The sequence below is a fragment of the Protopterus annectens genome, chromosome 7.part1 (assembly GCF_019279795.1).
Source record: "Protopterus annectens isolate FY-2018-M chromosome 7.part1, PAN1.0, whole genome shotgun sequence".
Taxonomy (NCBI): domain Eukaryota; kingdom Metazoa; phylum Chordata; order Ceratodontiformes; family Protopteridae; genus Protopterus; species Protopterus annectens.
Genome location: NC_056740.1, coordinates 193089269 through 193102607, shown reverse-complemented (window position 1 = coordinate 193102607; position 13339 = coordinate 193089269). Strand labels below are relative to the sequence as shown.

The following is a 13339-nucleotide window of genomic DNA, read 5'->3' as shown; positions in this document are numbered from 1 at the left end:
TGCAATATTATATACATGTGTATCCATTAAAAATATATTGCAGTATGCAACGTCAGTAAAAACTAGTTGCAAAATGTGGGGGGCTATGCCCCTCACACCCCCCCCTAACTTTATGTTCTCACTCCAGGGTCGCACTGCAGTGGGGCAGGGGCTATATTCCATTTTCGACCAAATGTAATTTGACCAAATGAGCTTTCAGTCAAATGTGCTTTCAGTGAAGTGGGCTGCCTGAAATTATTTTCGACCAAATGTAATTCGACTAAAAGCAGTAGACCCATATATATATATATATATATATATATATATATATATATATATATATATATATATATATATATACAGTGGCTATAAAAAGTTTACACACCCCTGTTAAAAAGCCAGGTTTTTGTGATATAAAAAAATTAGACCACAAAAAATCATTTCAAAACTTTTCCCATCTTTAATGTGACCTGTAATCTGTACAATTCAATTGAAAAACAAACAAATTTGTTCGGGGAAAAAATGTAAAAAATAAAAAACATACAATAAACTGTTTTCATAAGTGTGCACACCCTTAAACTAATACTTTGTTGAAGCACCTTTTGATTTAATTACAACATTCAATCTTCTTGGGTAGGAGTCTATCAGCATGGCACATCTTCACTTGGCCATATTTACCCACTTTTCCTTGCAAAAGCACTCCAAATCTATCAGATTACGAGGGCATCTGTTGGCACAGCCCTCTTCAGGTCACCCCGCAGATTTTCTATTGGATTTATGTCGGGGCTCTGGCTGGGCCATTCCAACACTTTAATTTTCTTCTGGTGAAGCCATTCTTTTGTTGACTTGGATGTATGCTTGAGGTCATTGTCATGTTGAAAGGTGAAATTCCTCTTCATCTTCAGCTTTTTAGCAGACTCCTGAAGGTTTTGGGCCAAAAGTGAACTGTTCATAATTCCCTCCACCTTGACTGAAGCCCCATTTCCAGCTGAAGAAAAGAAACCCCAAAGGATGATAGTGCCACCACCATGCTTCACCGTGGGGATGGTGTTCTTTTGGTGATGTGAACTGTTGTTTTTGCGCCAAATGTACCTTTTGGAATTGTGGCCAAAAAGTTCAACCTTGGTCTTATCGCACCAGAACACATTTTCACACATGCTTTTAGGAGACTTGATGTATTGTTATGCAAATTTTAGCCAGGCCTGGATGTTTTTCTGTGTAAGAAAAGGCTTCTGTCTTGCAACCCTACCCCATAGCCCAGACATATGGAGAGTATGGAAGATTGTTGTCACATGTAGTACATAACCAGTTGTTGTTGTTGTTGTTGTTTGTCTTTCAGCTTTTTCCGAGTTAGGGGTTGCCACAGCAGAACTCTGGTCCGCTAATGATTGGCAGTTGGTTTTTATGGTGTTGAGTTGCCAGCCTGACGCCCAACCTTCAACGAAGGCACGCCCATTCAACGCATGTCTTTCGAACGCCCACTCGACTGCAGGGAGGACATGCAGACTCCACACAGAAGGCACTCCCAACCCAAGCCGAGAATCGAATGGGAGAACCTCTTGCTGTGAGGCAACATCACCGCTGCGCCACCACGGACGTACTTACCAAAGATTCCTGCAGCTCCTTCAGTGTTGCTGTAGGTCTCTTGGCAGCCTTCCTGACCAGTTTTCGTCTTGTCTTCTTATCAATTTTGGAGGGACGTCCGGTTCTATGCACTGTTACTGTTGTCCCATATTTTCTCCATTTTTTGATGACTGTCTTCACTGTGTTCCATGGCATATCCAATGCTATGGAAAATTTTTTGTACCCTTCTCCTGACCGATACCTTTCAACAATGAGATCCCTTTGATGCTTTGTAAGCTCTCATGCGAACCATGGCTTTTGCTGTAGCAGGTAACTGAGTAAATGTCAGGAAAATCCTACTAGGACAGCTGAACTTTATTTGGGGTTAATCAGACTTTTTTTAATTGATGGCAGGTGTGTACCCAAGAAGACTGAATGCTGTAATTAAATCAAAAGGTGCTTCAGCAAAGTATTAGTTTAAGAGTGTGCACATTTATGCAACCAGCTTATTGTATGTTTTTTTTATTTTTTATATTTTTCCCATAACAGATTTGTTTTTCAATCGAATTGTGCAGTTTATAGGTCACATTAAAGGTGAGAAACTTTTTGTGGTCTCATTTGTATATATCACAAAAACATGGCATTTTAACAGGGGTGTGTAAACTTTTTATATCCACTGTGTATATATATATATATATATATATATATATATATATATATATATATATATATATTTATTTATATGTGTGTGTGTGTGTGTGTGTGTGTGTATAATTACACATACACACACACACACACACACACACACACATACACACACATATATATGGATCTACTTCAGTAGATCGACTTACCAGAAAACTGAAACCCAGAAACCCGAGACGAAAGAACTGAACAGACCAGGACACTGAACATGCAAAACAGCGAAAACTAACACCCGGAAAATGGTAAGTTGTCTTAACACCACCACATAAACAAACCACACTAAACTCAATCCATACCCCCTTACTTAAATATACCAACTCCGAGATCACACTACAGTGTGGAAAAGAGCAAAGGTCACTATGTTGGCCAACTGACTCTTTTCCCATGTGAAACCTCTGCTGATCTTTTCAGTCTCTTCGTCTCGAGAGTCTGGGCTTCAATTTTCAGGTAAGTTGGTCCACTGAAGTAGACCCATATATATATATATATATATATATATATATATATATATATATATATATATATATATATGTATATATATATGATAGATAGATATAGATATATACAGATATACTAAGATGATTGAATGTGTGTTTTCCAGTTTCCATAATGCTGATCCGAAAATGTTGGAATACACATTAGTGAATGGTAATGTGCATTTGCTAGTATGGGATCGACATTTTGATAACAGATTGCCCTACAGTGGGGATCAGAAATTTACCCTTTTCCTTACTGTAGTGCGTTCTTAGAGTTGGAATATATAATATGCAGGGGGTATAACGGGGGGTGCAAGGGGGCTTGCCCCCCTGCAAAAACATTACCAGTAACACGGACTTTCGACATTGGAATTTCCAGTGTTCAAATGTCGATTCTGTGGTTACCATTTCTGACATTCTGGTAATTCTGTATTACCAAATTCAGAAAACGAATTTGATCAAAATGTGGAAAAATGTTTTGATTTTCCACATTTTTATAGTAAACCATATATACATTTATATATTTATATATGTGTTTATGTATATATACTATATTAAGAATTACCTCCAAGATTCACAGAAAGTTGTCTCAGCATAGTTTTTTGCCAAATTCACCTTTGGGCAAAGTGGATTAAGTCGATCAACACAGGATCATAGGGTCATAGACGGTTACTGGGGCCCTTACAAACCTAAAAAATACCACACAGTTGAGAAAGAAAAACACCTTTATCACAAGACAAAGCTTTCAGGTTCACACCCTTCTTCAATGCTTACAATCAGTGCAATTAAATGCAAGTTAAATACAAACCAAGGGTAATCACATGATCTGCAGCCCATAAAAAAATCATGTGATTCACATAAAATACTTCCTTAAAAAACATATATATAACCACTTTGCCCTTACAAACCTAGCCAAGAGTTTATCCCTAAAAAGAAACCACATTCAGCACCTGTCATCCCTGTCAATGATGGACAAAGGTGGAACCCTTGGAACAAATTTGTGGTTTCCCATCCACTCGTCAAGGTTGTGCTTGAAGAGGGTCTGCGAGGTACTCTTTTTGACATGTATAGGAAGTCTATTCTAGAGATGGGGCAGCCTGTGGGAGACAAATCTGTCTCTATAGTAGGTTTTGTTGATGTCTCATGTTAGATTTAGGCCTTTTGAGTGGGTAATGCACGAGGAGTTAGACTTACGGATGTGGACCATCACTAGTAGAGCAGGGTCTGATATTGCCATGTAGGCAAGACACAGATCACCTGTGAGCAATCTGTACGATACCGAGTAGAGTGATATTGGTTTGAGCCTATCCACATAGGACAGTTGTTGGAGGCCCTGGATTTTCTTTGTGAGGTATTTTTGTGCATTTCCAGTTGGTGCAGGTGTTTGGAGAGGTACATACCAAAAGTGGCGTTTTACTCAGTTATAGGCCTAATGAGGGAGGAGTACAGAGAGGTAATATCCTCCGTTTTTCTGGATGCAATCCCTTTACTTATGAGATGAATCAAGTAAAAGGCTTTTCTGACCACTGCTACTACATGATGGTCGAATGTGAGATTGTTGTCAACCTATGTACCCAGGTCTGTCACCACAGATTGTGTGCCAAGGGGGTTGCCATTGATGTAGCAATCAGTAGGGGCCATGTTTTTGCCAAATGGTATGATAATGGATTTTTTTGAATTTAACTTAAGGCCATGATTTTGGCACCAGTCATTTGTTGCTGTGAGACCCTCTTGCAGTATGTTAACATCATTTGGGGAGTCATTGACAGCACCCAACTTACAGTCATCTACAAACTTGGTCAGCCACAGGCCCTTTGTCTTTGCCTAGACCTTTGAGAAGTAGATGCCAAACAGTAGGGGTCCCAGGACGGATCCCTGGGGAATATCACTAGTGACAGGTTTGCTGTAGAAGGTGGCGGCACCTATTTTGACCTTGTGGGTCCTATCAGTGAGCCACCTGATGAGATAGGGATTTACGCCAAGTTGAGTTAGCTTTTCCATGATGCCCAAGTGGGGGATTGTATCAAAGGCCATGGCCAAGTCAAGGTAAGCTGTATGTACTGACTTTCCCTCATCCAGGGCCTTGGAACAGTCTCAAAGAAGTCAACCAGGTTTAAGAAGCAAGATCTGCCCCTGATGAATCCGATTTGGGTGGGGTCATGTGCTTGGAGATTGCCTATGTCCTTGTTTATGAGATCCATAACAATACACTCCATGGCTTTACAGATCAGACTTGTCAAGCAAATGGGGTGATAGTTTCCTGGGTCAGTAGTCGCACCACCTTTGTGCAAGGGGATGACAGTGGCAGTTCTCCACTCTGCTGGAATGAAGCCTGTAATTAGGCTGGAGTTGAATAGGGTGCTCAATGGTGAAGCTAGTTCTTGCTGGAGATGGCGCAGAATGCAGCCTGGGATACTGTCAGGTCCCATGGAAACTGTGTTCTTTGCCTTGTATAGGGCCTTTAACACTTAAGCTATGGAGATTTGAAGTGTGGGACAAGTATCAGAGATGTTGAATGGGCCTTTAGGGGGGATGGGGGGTGACGTTTGTGCTGAGTCTATCAGCTATCAGGTTGGCTAAGTCAACATGATCAGTATAAGTGGTACTGTTAAGTACTAATTTGGAACAAACCTGGGCTTTGCAATGGAGGTTTTGTGGTTTCCTTTTGTTTCAGAGAGTAGTTTCAATTCTTAATTGGCTTTGGAGGTTTTCACTGTGATCTAATTTGCTTGTTGAGGCTGAGAAGTGAGTTTTTCCAATTTGGAATTTGTTCCTTTTTACCCTTGGACAACAGTTTCTTCCTTTTGTTGTAAAGCCTGTTGATAGAGGATGTCCACCAGACAGGTTTGTATTTCCTTGAGGAGCAGGTTTTAGTTCTGTTGGGTACGGCTGAGTCCATGCAGTTATACAGGTGCTTGTATACTGCATTGGCATACTGGTCAGCATAGTTGTCTGCATCCTGTGAGAGGAGCGGTGGTGTGAAGCTACTGATAACCTCCCTTAGGAGGTTGTAATCAGCTTTTGAGAAGTTTTTTAGCCTGGTTACAGTTGGGGGGGGGGGGGTTGGGTGGGATAGAAACTTTGAATGTGACAGACCAATCATCTGATCTCATCAAGGACGAACATACTATGGGAGTGGTGCAGCAGTCACCCATGTTGGTGAGAACCAAGTCCAGAATATTATCTCCCCTTGTGGGGGATGAGACGAGCTGACCTAGTGCATTAGAACTGATTAAGTCAAGGAAACATTGGGTGAATGCCTTAGTGCAGGAATAGTTCATCCAGTCTATGGTGGGGTAGTTTAAGTCACCAAGGATCAGGGTGTTAAGGGGCACCTTGATGGAGTCAAGTAGATCCTGGTAGGAGAAGTGGGTGTCCAGAGTCATGGAGGGGGGTCTATAGCTGGCTATAACTTGGATGGGTGTCTTGCCAACTGTCAGTTGCACCTGGAGTAATTCCAGTACATCATGCTGGCAAACCAGTGTGGAGGTGTGCCTGCCCTTAATGAAGATAGAGACTCCACCACCTTTAGTCTTTCCGACCTCATTTTGGAGTCAGGAAGCATGACATGAGGTGTTGCCTGGTAAGGCAGGGGTGCTCTCCACAGCCCTGAACCAAGTTTCCATGACCACACAGACATCGGCATCGTCCAGTGTGAGGAGAGCCTCCAGTGAGCACATTTTTAGGTTAAGGATCCTAGCATTAAGCAGCATGACCTTCAATTTGCTTTTTGACAGATCTTTTATGTTGGAAGGTTTGTCTTTGGGACATAGCCTAAAAAGGCACAATGAGGGAGGCAAGAGCCTCTGCCAGGATCTGGAACCCCAGGGGTGACAGATGGAGGCCATCTCTGGCAAAGCATCGAGACCTGTTAACCATGTCATCCCAGGCAGACAGATACTGGATCCCCTTGGAAAGACACCAGAAACTAAGCCAGTTGTTGATGTCAACTATTTTTTGTTGGCATTGTAGTATCATTCTTGGTGAAGGTAGGATTCTGCTTAGGGCTATGGTCATACCTGCCTGGGACACATACTCTGACAACACAATCATGTCTCTCTTCATATAGTCCAGAAAGGTACATCAGAAGTCTTTCACACCAACATGGACAATGACAGAGTCATACCCGTACCTGTTGTGGAGAGGCTTAAGTGTGTGCATGATGTGGCGCATTCTGGCACCTGACAGACAACTGACCATGACATTGTCCTTGTTGAGCCTGGTGAGGAGAACATCAGTGTGTCTCACTACTGACTCACCAATGACTAGTATGTTTGGTTTATTGTTATGCCTTATGGGCTGCATTGGTTAATTGTTATGCCTACTGGGCTGTGTTTGTGAGACACTGGTCTGTTGTCTGCTGTGTGTGATGTATTTGGTGTTGTGTGTCGAATGTTTGTGAGTGTGTTTTGGGGGTCTCTGTTGTTCAAGTAAGTTTTTATTGAGGACTCCTGCATAGGTGGGTGTGTGTTGTACTTGGCTATGTGATGTGGGTGGTGTGGTGTTTGTGCTGGGAATCTCCTCTTTGTCAGGAGTACTGACTGTGGTGGGAGAGAGCATGGATTCCAGGTTACTGATGTAGATACATTTCTCACAAGTAGAAGAATTATGTGCTAGGAGAAGTGGACTGTTTGTGAACATGAGGCAGTTGCTACACTGTCTCAGTATGCCAAAGTCAACCAGGCTGGCAGGAGAAACTGGTGGGAATTGTCCAGACATAATGTTCTGAATACTTGGTGGACTTATGGAGAGGGGGTTTTGATAAAGGTTTGTCCACAAGAGTGTGGACAACAAAAAACTTAAGTGTAAAATAACTGACCTGAAGCACAAGTGCTAAAACCAAAACTAAGATGCTTAGAACATCAGATAAATCTAATCAGGCTACTGACAAGAAGGTAGTAATAAATGCAGAATAAGAGCACTTGAACACGTAAGAGCACACAGAATAGCAAAATAAGGTAATAAAGTAGGTGGAACACAGTTACAGTAAGAGCAGCTGAATAAAGTGTAAAAATGTTTTTTGTCAGGTGGAGAGGGAGGAAACAGAACAAGACTAAGAGACACTAAGAGACTATGGGGGTTGTCCTTCCCAAATGCTCTGTTAGTACACAGTGGATAGAGCTGATGAGCTGGGATTGGTAGGTGTGTCTGAAATCCATGACCTATTATTTTATAAAGGTATTTAGGAAAATGCATGTGAATACAAACACACTGTTGAATGGAACATGTAAGTACCATAGACAAATATCCCATGGGTGTCTGCTACAGGATTCATAGATTCATAGATTATTACTAGGCTAACAACTAGTGGGGTCTTTATAAGCCTAGCCAAGTTTTCCCGAAAGAATAATGATGTCCTGTATCTGAACAGGATATTGAGAGCCAGGCATTTATAAGATACCTCTGTCTATAAGAGACATGGGTGCCAGGCCTGGTGTATATATTTCCTATTCCCCATCCACTGGTCTAGGTTGCGCTTAAACTGGGTAATAGGTGAACTCAGCTTCACATGGATGGGTAGCCTATTCCATAGGAGAGGCAGTCTCTGGGACACATATCTGTCATTCCAGCATGTTCTGTTTAAGTCATAGGCAAAGTTCAGGTACCTAGACCTTGTATTTCTGGTACTCTTTGACTTACTAATATGTAGGAGATTCATAAGTGTGGCATTTGTGGATGGCTTGTAAACCCGGCATAGATCACTCCTCTGCAATTTCTAGGAGATTAAGTAGAGGGAAAGGGCTTTAAAGCACTGTGCATAAGGCAGGTTGGTCATGCCTTGTATTCTTTTTGTAAGGAACCACTGAGGTCTCTCTAGTTGCTGCATATGCCTGGTCAGGTACATACCAAAGGGAGCACTGTACTCTATGATTGTTCAGATAAGGGCAGAGTATAGTGGGATAGTGACCTCTTTGGACCTATATGCCATGCCCTTACTTATAAGTTATGCAACATAAAAGGATTTTCTCACCACTGTGGCCACATGGTGGTTGAAGGTAAGGCAACTGCCTATGTACGTACCCAGATCCTTGACCACTGGGTTGACTCATAGGGGTGTATTATCAACAAGGTTATTAACTGGGATGGTTGACTTCCCAGATGGTATAATTATGCATTTCTTAGCATTGAGTTTAAGACCATGGCTTTGGCACCATTTGTTAGTCAGAGATGGACCTTCTTGAAGAATAATAGTGTCTGAAGGGGAATCGATGATAGACCCCAGGCTGAAATCATCTGCAAGCTTAGTCAGCCATAAACCTTCAGCATTTGCTTCCATTTCAGAGAAGTAGATGACAAAAGGGAGCAGGCCCAGTATGGAGCCCTGGGCTGTGGGTGGAGGTGGCGTCACCTATTTTGACCTCCTTGGTAATATCAGGGAGACAGTTGGCTATCCTGGAGGTGATAAAAGGATTTATATCCAAGTTAGTGAGCTTGTCTATAATGCCTGAGTGGGGTATTTTATCAGAAACCTTGGCCAGGTCAAGGTAAGCTGTGTGCACAATCTTAACCTTCATTCAGTGCTTTGTTGACCCTCTCAAACAAGTCCACCAGATTTACTACGTATGACCTTCCTTTAACAAAAATGAACTGTGATGGGTCCAGCATTTGCAGGTTACCTGTGTCCTCATTTATCGTGTCCATGATGATTCTTTCCATGGCCTTACATATGGGGCTGGTGCATGGCATGTAGTTATCCGTATTAGTGGGTGGACCTCCTTTCTGCAGCGTAATGACTATAGCCATCTTCCATTCCTTGGGCACAAAAGCTGACTGAAGGCTCCAGGAGAAAAGTGATTTAAGTGGACCAGAGAGGTCATGTTTCATGCTATTTATTAAATATCTCAGGATGTTATCAGGGACCATTGATGCAGTGTTTTTGGCCTTGAAAAGTGCACTGATGACTTGTTCCCTAGTAATGGTTGGGGGGATTGGAGTATGCAGTATTTCCTTTGGACTATCGTGGGGGGGGGGGGGGAGTGGTGGAGAAATTTGATCTGAATCTGTCAGTCTAAAGGTTGGCAGTGGCCTCCGGTTTAGTGTGGGTGATACCATTTACACTAAGTTCTGCTCATTGTTGTGTATTTCCACTGAGGTTACAGGCATAGCTGTAGAAAGTATTGTGGTTGTCCTTTGCCTATGAAGCTATTTTTTCTTCAAATTTAGCTTTCGAAGTATTAAGTAACACTCTTAGCTGCCTGTTTAGATTGGTCAGGGGGCTTTCAGTATGTATGGCTTTGTTCCTCCTACTCTTGGCCAAAACTTTTTTCTTTTGACGTATAACCGATTGATATGATTCCACCAGGGTGGCTTGCCTTTTGAGTTTGTCTTATACTTAATACAAGTTGGCACAGCTCATGAGATTTTGTAAATAGTTCAGCATATGCTATGGTGTTTACTGGGTTTTGGAGGTGCTTGGAATTTAGCCATGGTGTTGCTAAGTAGAGACAGGTTAGCCTTGGAATAGTTCTTAAAGATTTTTGGTTTTGCTGGATCCCGGATTTAATTCTTATTTCAAGTAATACAGCCTTATGATCAGATTTAATGAGTGGGGACATTACACTGGGCATTGATCCTCCATGTTTGGGAATACAAGGTCAAGGATGTTTGTACCCCTGGTAGAAGAATGGACCAACTGTTCCAGTATGTTAGTATTAGTAAAGTTTAAGAATTGCTGGTCTTGTGCATTAAAAGTGGTGTAGGATTCCCAGTGTGTAGAGGGGTAGTTGAGGGCCCCATGAATATCTTATTAGTTTGAATGGTGAGGGACTCTAGTACGTTGAGATAGGTAGTTTGGGTTTCCTGGGACGTGGAAAGGATCTATAGGTTGCAAGGATATGGTATGACACCCTGTTTATGGTGAGTTGCACAGGTATGACTTCCAGTGGGTCTTACACTTTAACTAGTCTGGATGTGTGGTTGATTTTACTGTAGACTGAGACTCATCCACCTTTAGTTCCCACCTTTGCAGTAGCTGGTCTAAAGATATGAAAGGCCTTGCATTGCTGGGGTTGTCTCCACAACTTTAAATCATGTTTCCATTACTTCACAGATGTCTACACTCTCCAGGGATAGGAAGGCTTACAGGGAGTGGAGGTTCTTGTTAAGACTTCTAGCACTGAGCAGTACCACCTTCAGATATTCCTTCATCGGTTCAGTTAAGTTGGTAGGTTTATTATTTTGGCTTTGCCTAAAAAAGGCACTATGGGGATGGAAAAGGTCTTTGCCAATATTTGAAACCTAGAAGGGATAAGTGAAGACCACCCCTGGCAAAGCAGCATGGTCTGTCAGCCATGTCCTCCTAGGCTGCCAAATATTGTAGCCCCCTGGATTGACACCAAAACTAAGCCAGTTGTTAAAAATCAATCATTTTCTGTTGGTAACATGGCATCATCTTTGGAAAAGGTAGAGTGCTGCTCAGTGCTAGGCTCCTACTTGCTGGAGACATAATCAGCAAGCTCGATCATGTCTCACTTCATATAATGAAGGGCTGTATGTCTAAGGTCATTGACACCCACATGGAGTATGACAAAGTCATACTGGTACCTGTGGTTCAATGACCTGAGTGCCTGTGTGACTTGATGGATCCTAACCCCAGAAAGGCAGCTAACTGTGACTTTCTTCTTACCCAGTCTGGTGAGGGGGACATCAGTGTGCCTCATTATAGAATCACCAATGACCGGGAAGTTGGGCTGTGCCCTGGTTTGGATTAAAGGCTTAGCAGTAGAGGAAATGGATACAGTGTTACTTTGTATAGCTGTGGATGGTGTTTTAATGGAGTGTTTATGTGATGGCCGAGGACCCTTTCTTTGATTGTACTGTGTAGGAGGTCTTAGTGTTTTAGGAAAGTTACTTGTAATTGCCTCAGCATAAGTAATTTTATGTGTAGGGTCTTTACCCTGAGCAGTAGGCATGGTGCTGATGCCACTGACATCCTCTATATGTAATGCCACAAGAGTGTATACCACAAACATTCCTAATGTAAAATAACTAGTTTGAAGCCCAAGTGCTTAAATCAAAGCTAAGAGGCTTAAATTAACAGTTACAATATAATCAGGCTACTAGTAGGTATCTTTTGATCCCAAAAGATCATGTGTGTCTGCCTCTATTGGACTGATTTGAGCAGCATCTTCTGTAGCTATGCAGTCCAATCTGGGAGTGGCAGTCTTTTCCATATTCTGAGCAGCAGTAGGCAGATGTCAGTCTGGTATCATGGGCACTGATCTTCCCGAGTGCTCTCTTATTCTCTGCTCTCCTTGCCAAGGTGGTTTCATACATAGTGAGAGCTTCCTTCACTCCCCATTACCAGGTAATCTTGTCTTTAGCAAGAGAATGCCAGGTGTCCACGCTGATGGAGACAGCACTGAGGTCATGCTTGCAAATGTCTTTGCAGCATAATTTTGGCTGCCGTTACGGCCTCTTTCCATACTCCAGCTATCCAAAAAGGAGATCTTTCAGTTTTCGGCCATCTGTCATGCATGAAACATGACCCAACCAATGCACACATCTCTATTTCAGGAGGGTGAATCTGAAGGTGGTACCCTTCCTCTCAAGGATTGTGCTGTTGGGGATCCATGAGATACCAAGTATTCCCCTAAGGCAGAGCATACGGTATACATTGACCCACTTCTCCTGTTTTGAGTGCAGTGTCCATGTTTCACTGCCATATTTATTTTATTTTATTTATTTATTTAACATTTGTTGACCGGGAAAGTCCAACTAGGTTCCACAGATCCTGTTTTCAGTGGAGGCCCGGGGAGAAACGCTCCAGAAGTATGTCTTTAGAATGTGGGAGGAAACCGGAGAACCCGGAGGAAACCCACGCGAACGCAGGGAGAACATGCAAACTCCACACAGAAGGCACCCCAGCCGAGAATCGAACCAGAGAACCTCTTGCTGTGAGGCGACATATAGTAATGTATTCAAAACACAGGCTGTGTAAACCTGCATCTTGGTGTGCCCAGTGAGCTTATTATTACCACATAGTCTTTGTCAGCCTGGTAAACATTGTAGCAGCTTTTCCAATGTGCTTGTTGATTCTGCTATCAGTTGACAAGTTTTCAGAGACTGTAGAGCCTAGGTGTATGAACTCATGGACAACGTCCAGCTTATAGTTGCTCACCTTGACTGATGGCTCATTACCTACATTTTGGACCATCACCTGGGTCTTCTTTAAACTGATTATGAGGCCAAATTCCATGCATGCATCCGCAAAGCAAGCCATGAGTGACTGAAGTTCTTGCTGACTGTGAGCCACAATAGCTGTGTCATCAATGAACAGGAACTCCCTTAGATGCTTCTTAAGCACCCTGGTCTTTGATCTAAGCATCAGCAGTTTGAAGAGGTTGCTGTCCATTCTGGTTCAGAGAAAGATACCCTCTGTAGCAGTTAAGTTACAAAAGCAAATTTGAACAGAACAGAAAAGAAGATACCAGACAATGTTGGAGCCAACACATCCTTGCTTTACTCCACTGAGAATCTCAAAAGGTTCAGTTGTGGATCCTTTGTACATGATGGTCCCCTTTATGCCTCATGGAAAGCCCTGATAATGCTGAGCAGTACTGGAAGACAGCTGATCTTTGCCAAAATTGCAAACAGACCTTTCCTACTGGTGAAGA

At 42.4% G+C, this 13339-nt stretch overlaps 1 protein-coding gene across 1 annotated transcript in view; it reads right to left on the bottom strand.

Moving 5' to 3' along the window:
* The window catches only part of LOC122807565 (zinc finger BED domain-containing protein 5-like), an 89522-nt gene extending 76445 nt beyond the window's left edge, over nt 1-13077 (bottom strand). The window contains exon 1 of the mRNA XM_044078478.1: nt 12864-13077. Coding sequence (XP_043934413.1) covers nt 12864-13077 — 214 coding nt within the window. The remainder of the gene's footprint in view (nt 1-12863) is intronic.
* Nucleotides 13078-13339: the final 262 nt, after the last annotated feature.